Source organism: Halictus rubicundus, chromosome 3, assembly GCF_050948215.1.
Source record: "Halictus rubicundus isolate RS-2024b chromosome 3, iyHalRubi1_principal, whole genome shotgun sequence".
Taxonomy (NCBI): Eukaryota; Metazoa; Arthropoda; class Insecta; order Hymenoptera; family Halictidae; genus Halictus; species Halictus rubicundus.
Window position 1 is genome coordinate 11,987,380 of NC_135151.1, and position 14,147 is coordinate 12,001,526.

General features: G+C 37.6%; 1 protein-coding gene and 1 long non-coding RNA gene across 2 annotated transcripts in view; one reads left to right on the forward strand and one right to left on the reverse strand.

Moving 5' to 3' along the window:
- The window catches only part of LOC143352705 (uncharacterized), a 22,399-nt gene continuing 8,252 nt past the window's right edge, over positions 1-14,147 (reverse strand). Inside the window, exon 2 of the long non-coding RNA XR_013081989.1 lies at positions 1-232. This is a non-coding gene — a long non-coding RNA (uncharacterized LOC143352705). The remainder of the gene's footprint in view (positions 233-14,147) is intronic.
- On the forward strand, positions 4,418-12,639 carry LOC143353014 (uncharacterized). The gene is made up of 4 exons (XM_076786108.1): positions 4,418-4,482; positions 5,744-6,232; positions 7,337-10,114; positions 11,308-12,639. Exons 1-4 carry the CDS (start codon positions 4,418-4,420, stop codon positions 11,798-11,800), a joined length of 3,825 nt encoding a protein of 1,274 aa, XP_076642223.1. The 3' UTR covers positions 11,801-12,639.

Sequence of the window (14,147 nt, forward strand, 5' to 3'; positions counted from 1 at the left end):
ACGTCCTCCGGTTCGCATTTATGGCAGGATCGGCTCCATCGTATCGATCCTCACACTTGCAGAATCGTTGCTGTTCCCTGTGAACCAGGGAAAGTGTCCTCGCGTCATCCCTCGTCTGAATTCCATCTGCAAGGACACCTGTATCTGGACGGTGTCATCGTTTCCCGTAGCTCGACCACCCTCGTTTATAAATATGTCTCCTTGCAACTGCCTCCTGTTGTAGTACTTCCACCTAAACGTAATTGTCCATTTATAATTAAGCGTGGACACTCTGCATATCATAACACAGAATATTTTACATTAGCATGTAAATAAACGTTCAGAAATATTTTTTATGAGTATGGAAATGAAGTAGCGTAGTTGTATCAGTTTTCAAAATGTAAACTAGCATTTTTTAGTCATCCTTTGTTCCGTGCAACTCGAGTTTGCATAAACATCTGTAATAACGTACAAGCATACGCTGTATGTTGTAGTAAAATTGCCTCGCAAGGTGCGAAAGGATAAATAATGTACCAAAATAAACCATTCGGTTTAAAGCAATAACAAATAAATAAATAATTATAAATATTTTGCACAAAAATCCGGAGTCTAATAGTAGTCAATATCGTGGCACAGAATAGTATTTTACAGAATTGCACGAATCAGAGTGCTTCATATAAATGCCGGAGCAACACGGTGCAGTTTTGTTAGTTTTCGTTTCGCACAAAGGAATTATGCATAGCATTTGCCATTCTTGGCACCGTAGCTACTGTATTATACGAGGTTTTCAGAAGTATTAAAGCTATAGTGAAGACGGTAAAGAATTCATATTCTCGCGTTTCATTCAAATGCCAGTAGATACCGCCATTCCTAGCGTATTTGTTTCCTTGACAACAGAGAGGTATAGAGCGAGGAAAGTCCAATTTCGTCGCGAGTCAAGCTTTCTAGGAAATCTATAACAGATTTATCAGTTCACGCAAAAGGAACCTTTGCAATAAAAATCAATAATCGTTACCAAGTTTTCCATTTATCCACCTTCGTGAATAACAAATCAATTTTTCTTTACACGAATCAAGGATCGAAACTGTTATGCTAATAGTTCTGAACAACTGCTATACGTATATAGCTCGATTTCGATTCGGAACAGTTATGAAAAACTCAGATAAAGAGAACCAGTTATTAAAAACCGAGATAAAGAGAACAGTTATGAAAAATCGAGACAAAGTGAAGCGGTTATGAAGGAGTGAGATAAAGTGAAACAGTTCCGAAAAACTGAAATATAGCGAAACAGTTATAGACTGGATCACATAGGTGTAGGTTGTTTCCGATCTGGCGATATCGAGAAGAAAGTGATTCTACATGAAAAAATCCGTGGAATATGTAAAATAATATTTAGTGAAACGAGACTTCGTTTTCGAGAGAATCGCGATTAAGAATTCTTACGTTTAGAAGAAGTAGAATCGGCCTGTCATGAACAGACGCGCCAGCCGATTTCTATTCAATAGCATGCGCGCTCGACGAATTTCTCGAAGTTGCTTAGTATCTTGTGACTTTTTGTTTTGTAAATTAACTAGACTGAATTCTGTCACCTGGTGCAGTCCTCTCGATTAACATTACAATATCGTTCATCGACTCTGAAAAACTTCGTTGAAATATGCACGAAACGACGACACGAATAAAATATTAAATAATGCTTTGTTATTTAATTTCTAGTTTAAATTTAACACAACGCAATGTTGCGCGGTAATGTTTGTAAAGTTAAGCGAACGTTCAAGAGTTCATCTAGCACTTTGACTCGTGTTAGTCAATTTCTGTGACCATTTAAATATTTATTATTTTTACATTGTATATATTTGTGCAAGCTCGCAGTTTTTCATCATTTAAAAACCACAGGTAAATTAGAAAACTAATTCGCATAAGAAAGTTACAAAAGAAGGAGAAGTAAAAGTTTAGTCATTTTTATATCAAAATTATGTCAATTTTCAGCAGTTGCACTGCAACATGAATTATCACGAAAGGACACTTGCGTATAGTACGCCAATATCGTACACGGAATCAGCCGCTTTTTGGCCGTGTGTGTCGTAGACGATGGGTCTACAGTGCCAAATGAAACTGCCGACTATTAGGGGAGGCCGAAAGATCAAAAGATCCCCGCCCCTGGTTACGGTCGTATATAAACGTCCATTAACAATCGCCTACCGTTGTGTACTTTTGATTCAATTTCGAAAATCGAATTGCTACCGCGTCGCCATTTACGTGGGAAATCGTGTTTTACCCGTAAATTGTATCAGAAATTCGTGATAACAGAACGGAAGCTCCTGTCGGTGAATCAAATTAATTATTGTACGTTCTATTTGAACATTTTGCAATCGGTTTTACGATTCATAAATTTTTCTTCATCTTATCGAAATTATTTATCCATATTTAAAGACGTATGTTTACGCAAATATATTCATTCTACCTTTGATTGAGATTTGGAAAATGCAAGAAGGTTGATCAAAATGATTTAATATGTGCGATAATATAATCGAGGTTGTACTGTATTTTAATCATATGGAATATTATGGAAATTATAAATTATAATATGGATATTATGGAATTTTGGAGGTTGATGGTTCGGTTTGGTAGATAAAGTGTTAATTTCGTTTGTTTCGAGCTGCGACCGTGCTAAAGAAATCAGAGGATGCCTGGCACTGTGCCTGAGCGGATTCAATGTTCGATTTCACCTCTCGAAATTTCGTGCTGGACCCTCTTGTCATAATGACCGTCGAACCTTTTTCACCGTGGCGGTTGGCATTCTCGAAATGTAGGCGGCGTGGGGTTGTTACGCTGTGTCTCGGCGTCACAAGTATTGATTTCCGCAGAGCCGTTGTGTGAATGGTCTACACCTATCTCACCCTGGATCACGGGATTCTTGATCTCTATCTTCCTCTCCCTCTCTTCTTCTCCGTGCTCTTCCCCGTTTACCGCTTTTCTTAACATTCGCCCGGACTCCGTTTATGGGTCTTTCGCCTCCTCCCTTTTTGCATTTCATTTTTGTTTTTTCCTTCCACCAACTCTGTTCTTGCTTTCGATACCCGAGCACTTTCAGTATTTTTTGTCGCTTTAATCTTTGCTTTTTAACACCTTTCTCCTATTGATCATTCAGTTTTTCACTTTCGCCACCACTTTTTACAACTGGTATTGTACAGCCCCATCCACAAGTGTTAGGACAACTTTAAGGACGACTAACTTTTTAAGAATAGGTCCAAACGACTCGAACTTTTTCGAGATGTTAGTAGGATTAGTTTGCCAGATAATGTGTAAAATATCTTTTTCTAAAATTTCCATCGGTCGGAATTGTGAAGAAAACAGTGGGGCTCATGATTATTTAACATATACTTTATATATATATATATATATAATAACTTTTTCAAAATTAGACAAAAACGTATGTACAACAAAAATGATTTAAAAATTACTATTGGCCGAAATTGCGAAGAAAAAGAAATAAAGGTCTTGTAGTACATATATATATATATATATATATGTACTACAAGACCTTTATTTCTTTTTCTTCGCAATTTCGGCCAATAGTAATTTTTAAATCATTTTTGTTGTACATACGTTTTTGTCTAATTTTGAAAAAGTTATTCGTTCTTAAACAGTGTCCTAGTACTTATGGACGGGTCTGTATAATACTCATGATCCTGCATTCCTAGTAGTTCTGAAAAGTGATGGAAGTGAAAAACTGATTGATGAATAGGCGAGAGGTGTTAAAAAGAGAACAGGTTGAATTTGCATTGTGTGCATTAATGAAAAAGGAAACGAACTTTTGGGATACGTGTCTCGTTGTCTATCAAGTCACCAGTACTCGCGGGTTTTCCACGATACTTTCACACGGATCTTTTTGCTCAACCTGATCCCTCCTTTTTTCATCATGTTCACCCTACCCTGATGAAAGGACCCTCGCCTTCACGAGACACCGCACTTAAACGAAAACACATTAGCATATTTGCTGGACCCTCAATTTTGCTACCCGACCCCCGTCTCGAGTTAACTCTATTAGCTCGCGTAGCCGAAATCGATTTACTGTAAACTTTTCCCCGGAAAATCCATTTCCTGTTTGGTTCTCGCGTCCGTCTATCGTACGAAATCGACTTTGACAACACGAAACAATAAAATGTTTCACGTGGCATTTATTTTATAGTTCCGATAAGAAAAGTTTCCACCACCACGGTCAAAATGACCGGTTTTATATTTTCAATTATTGAAACTATAAAAATTCATTTATGGAAAATAGTGGAATAAATTTCCTTGTCCGAGCACTTATTATATTGAAAATTACGGAAAATCTTAATAAATTTATGGTTGCCATTTTTATAAGGCAATATTTACCAGATACTGTTAATGCTTGGTAGGTTTAGTGTTAATCTGAGTGTACATTATTTTATGTACCATGGATTTAGGAAATACAAATTCTTTTATGAATTCAGAACTATTAATTTTGAAAGGATCCCACAAGTATTATGGTGCCAAAGATCAATGGAGAAAAAATCGATTCACTCGGAGATGTTGAAGATATAAATACAAATCCAAATACAGAAGTTAAATAATAAAATGAGGAAACGATTTCTGGTGAACGTGATTTTTATTATAAACTTTTAAGCGAGCATGTAATGTAAATTTTAAAATGCAACAACTCAATTAATGCATTCAATATGCATTTTCATTGGATTGTTAAACGGAGATCAATTTTACATTTCAATATCAGAAATGCAGCGGGTTGATAAAAGTTTATAATGTAAAAGTTCAAATGGTTACGTAACGATTTGTTTTAACAGATGCAATGTTAAATATCACTTGTCGAATGAAATTTTATATTTTCATTCATGTCATTTCATCGTTTACTCGTTTAAAAATAAATTCAACGATTTGCTAAATGTAACTTGAGCGCGATTGTTTGACTGTGTACGTATTTCCATCATGCGGATGTATGTGCTTTCGATCAACTTCATAGCAGGCTTTTAGGTATAACTTCAGATTTTGAAATGTTGTAAAATGATTGCGGACGCGATGTAATGTTAAACTTTGTATATTTTAGAAGCATATGTATGGTGCATTGTGAAATGTCTGAGGATATATTATATGCTGAACTTGATACTAATGAAACATTTGCGGTAACGTTAAATCAATATATGAATTTGATATTGCATATTGTTCTGACAGATTTGTTCTATGTACATAAAGTATACCGATTTAATGAATTATTATTGCACATTCACAATAAAATATGCGTAGAAGCAACAATATATAGGACACATTCTTTCATACGAATTGCTATTTTATATTTTATATATTATATAACTAGTGAACTCAGAACTTTATACTTTCTAGTTTATAGTCTATAAATAAAAGGTTTCAAAAAATAATAACACATTATAAATTGTATAATATATTATAAATTTCGTTTTATTTCTTCACTAAAATTTCTTAGCACCATTAAAATTATCAAGAATTTTCTACGCAGGATTATTTATGATAAAAAATGTCATTCTTTAAGAGAAACACGAATTACAACACTCAAGCATTCTAAACCAAACAACTCTCCCTATACATTGTTTTGCATCTAGAAAAGGTAAGAAGATGATTAAAAACGTAAAATGGTGTCTAATATCTTCGTTGCTTTTTCAGACGCAACAAAATCTATGAAAACGAAATCGATAATCGAATAATTTTTTCCACAATGATATTTACAATTTTGATCGAACATATTTCCTGCCAGGGTAGCTCGGGATCGTTTCAATACGAGAAACTATTTGCAGGAGGCGATTCGTTTGACCAACAATGGGAGTTTCGATTTCGCGAGGTGCGGTCGGTACGTCGACAAGGTCAAACCTTTTCTAGTGTCCAGTTTGGAGGGCAGAATTTACTCGGGCCTGAAAGAGTTCGTTTGCGATCCGAGTTCTCGGTGCTTGAAATGTTTTCCGTGCGTGAAGAGGTGGCTAGAAACAAGCGTTGCATGGGCTGATTATATGGATGCGTTTTTCACCAAGGACACCGCTGTGGGTGAAGAAATGATTAAGTGCGCGATGAAATATCTGGCCAAAGATGGCCTAGTGACACAGTTTACGAATTTTGATGGTTTGAATAACAGGGTGGACAGAATGTGCCACGGGCTTGACGCCATTGTCGTAGATCAGAATGAGCTAAAGAGCATGAATGTCTGCCGATACATTAACGAAAAAGATTATTGGTTACCCGAGGGTTGCGCGTGAGTATTATGCAACGCTTCGCAGCAATATTATTAGTACTTTCGAAAAGTACTTATCAAAATGCAATAATTCGATTAATATGTTTAATATTTGTTTCTATCGAATTGGTAAATAGTAACGTTGTGAGATCTTAAAAGTTCATTTAAATCCGGTAATTGTTAAGTTGTTACTCGTTGAATAACTATTAGTATAAATTTTAATTGGGCTGCAGCAGCTCCAATAATTCATTTAAGGGTTAACGATGCGTTCAACCATTCACAGCACGGATCAAAAATAACAGTTATTCTAAAATTTTCTACGATATAAATCATCGATAAAAAGTTGATTATTATTGAAATTTAAGATAATCTACACAAAATATAAAGAAAAAATTTCGAAAAAAATTATTAAGTAATATCGATTTTTATACTTCTCGGTTACAAATAACAGTTATTAGTGTACAACAAATAGAATCCTCCTCGATAACTGTTATCGATGAAGAAAAACGGTTTCGATCGCTCATAACAGTTATCAATGAGAGAAGTTCATTTCTATCACTCAAAACAGTTATTGATGTTCGATTTTTTTTTCATTTGTTCATAATTATTGATGAGAAAATTCATTTCAGCCTTCGAACTAGTCCACGGTTCGGTAAATCGGTCCTAAGTTGCACCAATCACACACGGCTCACGGAATGTAATACGTAACTGAGACAAAATTATGATAAGAATTTACCACGAGCCTGGCCTGTGCTGTTTGGGGTGGGGCACATCAACAAACCACAACCGTGGAAGGTGATGTTTACATTCGACCGACGAGGTACCACAGTCCAGGCTCGTGATAATCAGTTTTGTTTATGCCCGAATACCTGACCACGAGTCTCACTCGTGGTGGTAGGGCAAAGGGTTAACGCATTATTTACTGGAAGTCTATTAGTATTCTATTAAAAATCGTCTTTCAAAAAATAGTCTTGCAAGAAATGATTGGATTACGTTCCTAAGGGTGTCTCGTTGGTCCATGGCCAAAATGACAATTGTTATTGAATAACTTTAAGAAATTCATTAAATATTATCAGAAGTATTCAATACCGTAACCAATATAAATAAATTATACTTTTCTTACAGAAACGCAGCTTCGATCGACGTGATCTTCAAACCACCGAACGGACATTTAAAAGGAAACAGCAGCAGCGATCTAGAAGTGGAAGTCGATTCGTGTTCCGAACGAACGTTCGAAAGATCCGCTGTTCTTCAACAGAATCGAACGAACAACTATAGATCGTATCGCGAGAAGAACATTTCAGATTGTGGTTGCAAAACTGAGAACAATGCAGGATGTTGGAAGAACACTGGCAACGCGAAGACACGAAACTACAGAGTCGAACGAAGAACTTCTAAGCTGAAAGTTCTGATTTACCAAACGGGGAACGACAACACTTCGACAGGTTTGACTCCAGCAAAAGTGACCAACGTTTCCATACCCTGCAAACCTAGTCACTTGATCGTTCGGATATTCGAGGCTGCACCATCGCTGTCCGAGTCCTGTCTGATTCTGATGCGAAAGAAATTTGAGAACGGAATTCGAACCGCGTGCTCCTGTTTGAACGGAATTTTGAGGAAGCTCGACTCCGCGGAGACGAAAGAGCTGCGTCTCGTATGCGAGATTCGACCGGGTTATATCGATTTGAACCTTCGCCGTCCAAGGACGTCGAAGCCTCGATTATTCTTGGCCCGTTTGCCGACCTGTCGCAGCCATCCGAAACGGGAATCGTGTTGCAAGCACACGTACAGCTGCGAAAATTCCAGAGGATCTCGATATCGCAGGAACTCTGACATTTCGGATTACTGCTCCGAGGAAAAAGCGAAATGCAACGAACCGATCGCGAAAGAAACGCGTCGCGTCATGTTTTACCTGTCGCGGTCGCACTACGATTCGGTAAGCGAGACAACTCGATGTTCGAGCGAAGATGAAAAGGCTAACGAGAGGCTAACGGGAAGACTGTGCTCCGAGAGAAAAGTTTCTGGCAAAGAAATGAATTTCGTGTGGACGAGGAAACCCGTTAAGGAAGTTTCCTTTTGTTTCACTAACGAGAAAGCTGAAGAATCGGCGACTTCTTCTGACGATAACAGTACTGAAAGGTCTCGTAAATCGGATGTTTGTGACAACGCTGATCGACCGTATATCGAAGAGGATGTAATCAATGTACCACAAGACTGTAATCACATTGAGCAAATTGCTGTCTCATCGGATAAAGAAATTGGTAACAAAACAGTTCCAGAAAACAATATAGGATCGTGCGATTCTGGCACCAGTTGTTATCCGGATAGCTTGAGAAAGGTCGAACAAGAAGGAGAAAGCTATTCAGAAATGTGCAATTCCCAGCAATGCCTCTGCCACGTACTTTACGAGAGGGCGGACAGAACCGCGAAGGAAAACGCTGAACCGCAAAGCGCCGAAAAGATGGATCAAGGGGACAATGTTCTATCGTATTGTTTGGAAGAAGGCACACTGAACTCCACGATGAAATCGGAAAGACAGCAGATCGGAAATGGCATCGTCCAAATGGAAAAGAGTAATTACGTGGAGCAGAGCGCTTCGACGAAGAAAGGAACTTCGGGAGCAAAACAGACCGCAGAGCTCGCTGAAAAATTCAGCGCGGACTCTATTTGCTCGTTGAACTCCAATTATACCGAAGTGAGCTGTGCCACGAAGTGTTCTTGCTGCGGCGAGGACCTCTCGGACGTGGAGATCAATATCAAATCCGAAAACCTGACCATTTCCATCGAGTCTAAAGTAATTGCTTCGGAAGTCTCGATTAGAGAAGATGAGCCAAATAAGAATAAACTGTATCCCGAGCCTGTAAAAACGGTGGAAAACGTCGACAGAATATTCTGTGTGCAGGATTCTACGAGGACTTCGTCGTCGAATAATTTTTCGGCCTTCCAGCCGTCGAGAACGATTTCGCGCGTCGAACGTGAGAACAGAGGATCGTTCAACAGTCCCGACACTTCGAATAAAAAGGTCGATTATCGAATTGGTAGAATAACATCGAACGATGTCTGCAAAAATTCTGCTGTGATTTACGAAGGCAAACGAGGTACGAGGGAAGCCGATGGCGACCACGAAACGGTTTTCGCGACGAATACGGAACAGTTCTCGTGTCGATCGAACGTTTCGGATTTGGATAGGAGTTTACCGGAGGACGATCTACGTGCCAGAGATCGCGAGTGGAAGCCTGGATCCCCGCGTCGTCGCACTTCCCTGCGATCCAAGTTCCGGAAGAAATCGAGGCACACGACGCGTTTCACGATTCGCGATTCCTATTCCACGCAGGATCTTCGCGAAGGGAAGAGCAAGCCGCAGCGCAAAAAAGTGCAGAATCATTCGGACTGTTCCTGTAAGAGTCGCTTTTGGAATCGCGCGGTTACTTCCGGTTACCTGTGCGGCACTTTTCCAGCGGCGTCCCTCGATCGATTGAAGTACTTGATCCGCAAGAAACTTCGCAGACTGTTACTGGAGGAGAGAAATAAAGGCACGAACACATCGAAGACGTTCCTCGGGTGCGAAAGATACTGCGTCAGTGCCTCCAGCGAGAAACTGAACGAGAGAATTCGTGATACCAGCTCCAGCGATCGTCCGAATCATTGTTCTTGCGTTACCGGGGATTCGGGCGGGACTGAGAGCAATGGTTCCACTAGGAAGAAAGGTATCTTAAACTATGCTGTTAAATCCCGGTGTCGGAAGGTAACTCGATGCGGTGTATTCAAGAAAATCAAGGTCGCGATGGTTACGAGTCCGAAACGTGACCCGAAATTAATCGGTGCTCGTTGCTCGACGGTCGAGGGAAGATACGATGCGAGACGCACATTGCAAGCGAAGAGTATAGGAACTGCTGATGACAGGTAATCATGCTCTACTAATTGAGATTCGTGGAAACTTGTTCTCTGACGGAAGGCACATTGTAAATCCTACGAAAATCTTTTTGAACATCCTCAAACATTCTCAAACATTCCTCAGACATTCATGCAAAATAAAAATTGTCTGCATCAATTGCAAGACACAGGAGGCACTTAGGAATTTCTTTATTTCTTCAATAATTTTTTGAAGTGAAAATTACGTATCGGTATCGTCTAATTCTTTTAATCTCTCTACTGTTTTAAATTTGTCCTACTTAGTTTTCTCATAAATGCACAAAATCTCCAATCCAGTGATTAATGTACAAAATACTTTTAATCTTGACCTCTTTATATCAAATTGACACTTCGTAAATTTGAAAATAGAAAATTAAGGCAAGATGCCTTCGCGAGCCACGACTCTGACTCGTGTTGTTTACGTTTGATCCGAATGAGGTACAACAGGTCAAGGTTCGTGCTTATTGTTTTTAGCCCAAATTTCTTACCACGACTCTCACTCGTTGTTGCAGAACAGGGGGTTCAAACAAATATCACACTATTTTTTAATCGGTGAAAAACGTGTCGCATGAGGAAGCAACGTGATTTTTAAGAATTTTTTCTGGAAAAATGAACGGACTTTTCGATTGAACGAGCAGCATACTTAATAGTACATATATTGAGAAACTTGCAGTGATTTTTTTGCAGCAAAATCTTAAACAATTCTTGAGTGACAACCTGTCTCCCAGAAGGCGCTGCGTCGCACGGTGAATACAGATGAAGAAACATAAATGCAGGGTATTCTTAGAGAATGGATTTTTCGTAAAATGAAAATTGTTTAACGCAAAAATACGACTTTTCATTATTGAAATGTTTCTTTTCTCGAGAATTAAAATCAGAGTTTTCATTAAAAAATTCTTGGTTCGTGTAGTAGCTAAAATAAAATATTAACAGAATCTTAATGAATTTCTTGTTTCAGAAGAGGATCTGTTACATTGACATTTTATAAGATTTCGCAGCAAGAAAATTACAAGTTGTACAATATTTGTACTTTTTAATAAGATATAAAAAAAAGTTTTAAAAAATAGGTTCGTTACTTTTTCCAGAAAAAGGTTCTAAAAATGATGTTCCTTTAAATTCTTAACACGACACATTAAATATGATTCGAGTTGAGAATTGCAACTTTGTTCGTATTGATTTCATAGTTCTACGAAGAGATTTTTCGTCGAAGAAGATGCGAAGCGGAGTTTCGGAAAGAACGAGAAGCAATTAGTATTTTATGAAACAAGTCCCGATCGGAAGAAGGAGAAGTTCGAGAAAAAATTTTGTACAAATTCGCCCTCCAAACGGAATTCAATGAAAAGTCCTCGCGGCAATTATCGCGTATGCGATTCTTCCACGAGTTCTTTCGAAGAAGCGAAGACCAAAAAATCGATTTGCAACATGTCATCCGGGGATATAGGAAATACGCGAAAATCTACAAATTTACGGCTGTTTAAAGGTCGCTTTGAGCCTAGAGTGAATTGTGACAAGGATATCGTAATTTTTTACAGCGACTATGAAAGATACGTGAACGATATCTGCGCTGACTTCAGATTGAAATTGTTGCAATACGTTGCACTTTGCAAAAGCGTGAAGGACACCTTGATCAAGAGGTTGCAATCGGATTCTTTTGTGATTAGGTCGAACTCAACGTAGCGAATGTGAACGATTTGCCCTAACGGCTGTTATAAATGGTGTTTACATTGCAATGGTAAAATGTTACTAAGCTAAGTTTTTTCGAAACTTATTTCAGAGTTTTTAGAAAAATTTATTTACAGGTACATCGTTGCGTTAAAGAACTATTAACTGTTCTCTACAAAGTATTAAACGTATGCGTGTGACAGTAGGTTTCGTAATTAACATTGTTGCATTGTACTTGAATGGAATAATCTCAGTAAATTTTTATTTTTATCGATGTTATTCATTTAAAATTTCATTCCTGTTATTTTATAGAAACATAGATAGGTACTTTATGTTTTTGTATTGTTGTAGTTGAGAAATCGATTTTCAAGATATCATCGATACAATTAAATGATAAGGTCTTGGGAATTAAGATACGTTCAATTTCTTTGTCGCCTTTGTTCTTGTGTACCATGAACTACTTTCACACACACATTCTTTCGCGATAATAATTTTTCGCATGCTTATCTAGAAATACTAGGAAAAGCTCCAAGCGCTATACATTTTCTCTTGGTCTGTAAATGCGTCTAATTTCTGGCGCTTTTTATAATAAAAGGTACAATTATAGATGGTATACAAACTTTATATTACTTTACAGTATTTTGGTAAATTTACAAAGAAACCTTGTATAAAAATATAATTTGATAAAATAAGATAAAAACAATTTCGTCATTCTCACTCTTCACTCGAAGAAAATCGTTTTCATACATTTATTAATCATCTACGAGCAATCAAGACATCAGAAAATAATTTTACAGGTGCGACTGTTGAATCCAATAAAAAAATGTGATATAGCACAAAGTCAAAATTGAGTATTTCTCAGGGTCATGAATGAATTTGTATACTGAACATAAATATGAAATCTATGTCTCCTACGATAAGAAATCATCTTCTCTTAAATTCGTTTACGCGCACTATTATCGAACACCGAAACCATAGAATATGTCATTTCTTCGTCCATTCGCAATAATTCGATCGCTTACTATAAACGTACGTGTGCACAGGTGATCCCGATAGGTTTGTCATAATCGTGCATGAATGGATTTCTGGTTAATGACCAATTCGATGATGTTGTTCACAGCTGATCGATAAGAATGAAATTCCGTGGCGAAAAGTGTACGTCAATGAAAATTTCCTGCCGGTTTCTTGCCGCGAACGATAGTGAAATCCCCGAGTTATTTGAGGCGAGCGGACTCCGCAGAGGAGATAAAGTATTGTAGACCAACCATTGAGAGCACCAGCATCCATCCCTCTGGCCAGATCGATATTTCCTGGCAACCACTGGAGAGGGTACCCACACCAGTTACTCTGTGTTTGTAACAATGCAAGTCGACTCCTAACGGCTAGCGAAAGATTTGAGCTGTCTGCACCCCTGATTTTCTCCCTTGTCCTCTCCTGATCCCTATCCCTTCGCGATTTCCCCAAGGGAACTCCGAAGGACATTCTGCAAACTGCTTACAACCCCTGGCCAAAAAAAATAATTAAGACCACTCTCGATCGTCAATATTCCTCGTGCTTTTTGTAAAATTTAATCACCCGAATGATATTTCATCCCGTAATCATTAGACTGCGAATCTTTATGCAAAATAAAAAATGTTCGCATTGATCGCAAGACCCAGGAGCCAAATCGAAATGTTTTTTTTTCTTTAACTATCCTATTAAGCTGAAACTATGGCATTGGAACGAAAGTTTGTGGCGTTTTTAAATTAAAATTCAAAGGCGAAGTTAAGATATTTATTCATAGGTTTATTCAATAACATAAGTTACTTAAAAAATGGCAAACAATAATAGAACAGAATGGAAAATATGTTATTGAATAAATGTTTGAATAAATATCTTAATTTTATCTGTGAATTTTAATTTAAAAACGCTAAGAACTTTCGCTCCAACCCAAAAAGTACATTGATGTCCTTAATTTTATTATTTTTACCATAAATGTATAAAATTCGCAGTCTAGCAGTCATCGATATTGTCACTTTAAATAAAGATTTTGATTGCAAACTTCCCTGTCGTATAAAATTGTCATAATCAGACTGCGGATTTTATGCATTTACAAAACCGTGCGGATCAAATATGAAACAGTAAACACATTTAAAGAATGTAAAAATACTGCTGTATTATTGTCAACCAATTGAAATTGTTAAGAAAAGAAATGAATGCTAGCTCTTGTGTCTTGCGATTAATACGAACAATTTTTATTTTGTATAAGAAACTTTGTTGTACAACAATGTATATCTGGGAAGTAGTATAACCAAGGATTTACCAGGCGTATTTTGTTGTAATGTTGGAATGTAACGTTTGGAAATTAAACATATTACAAATG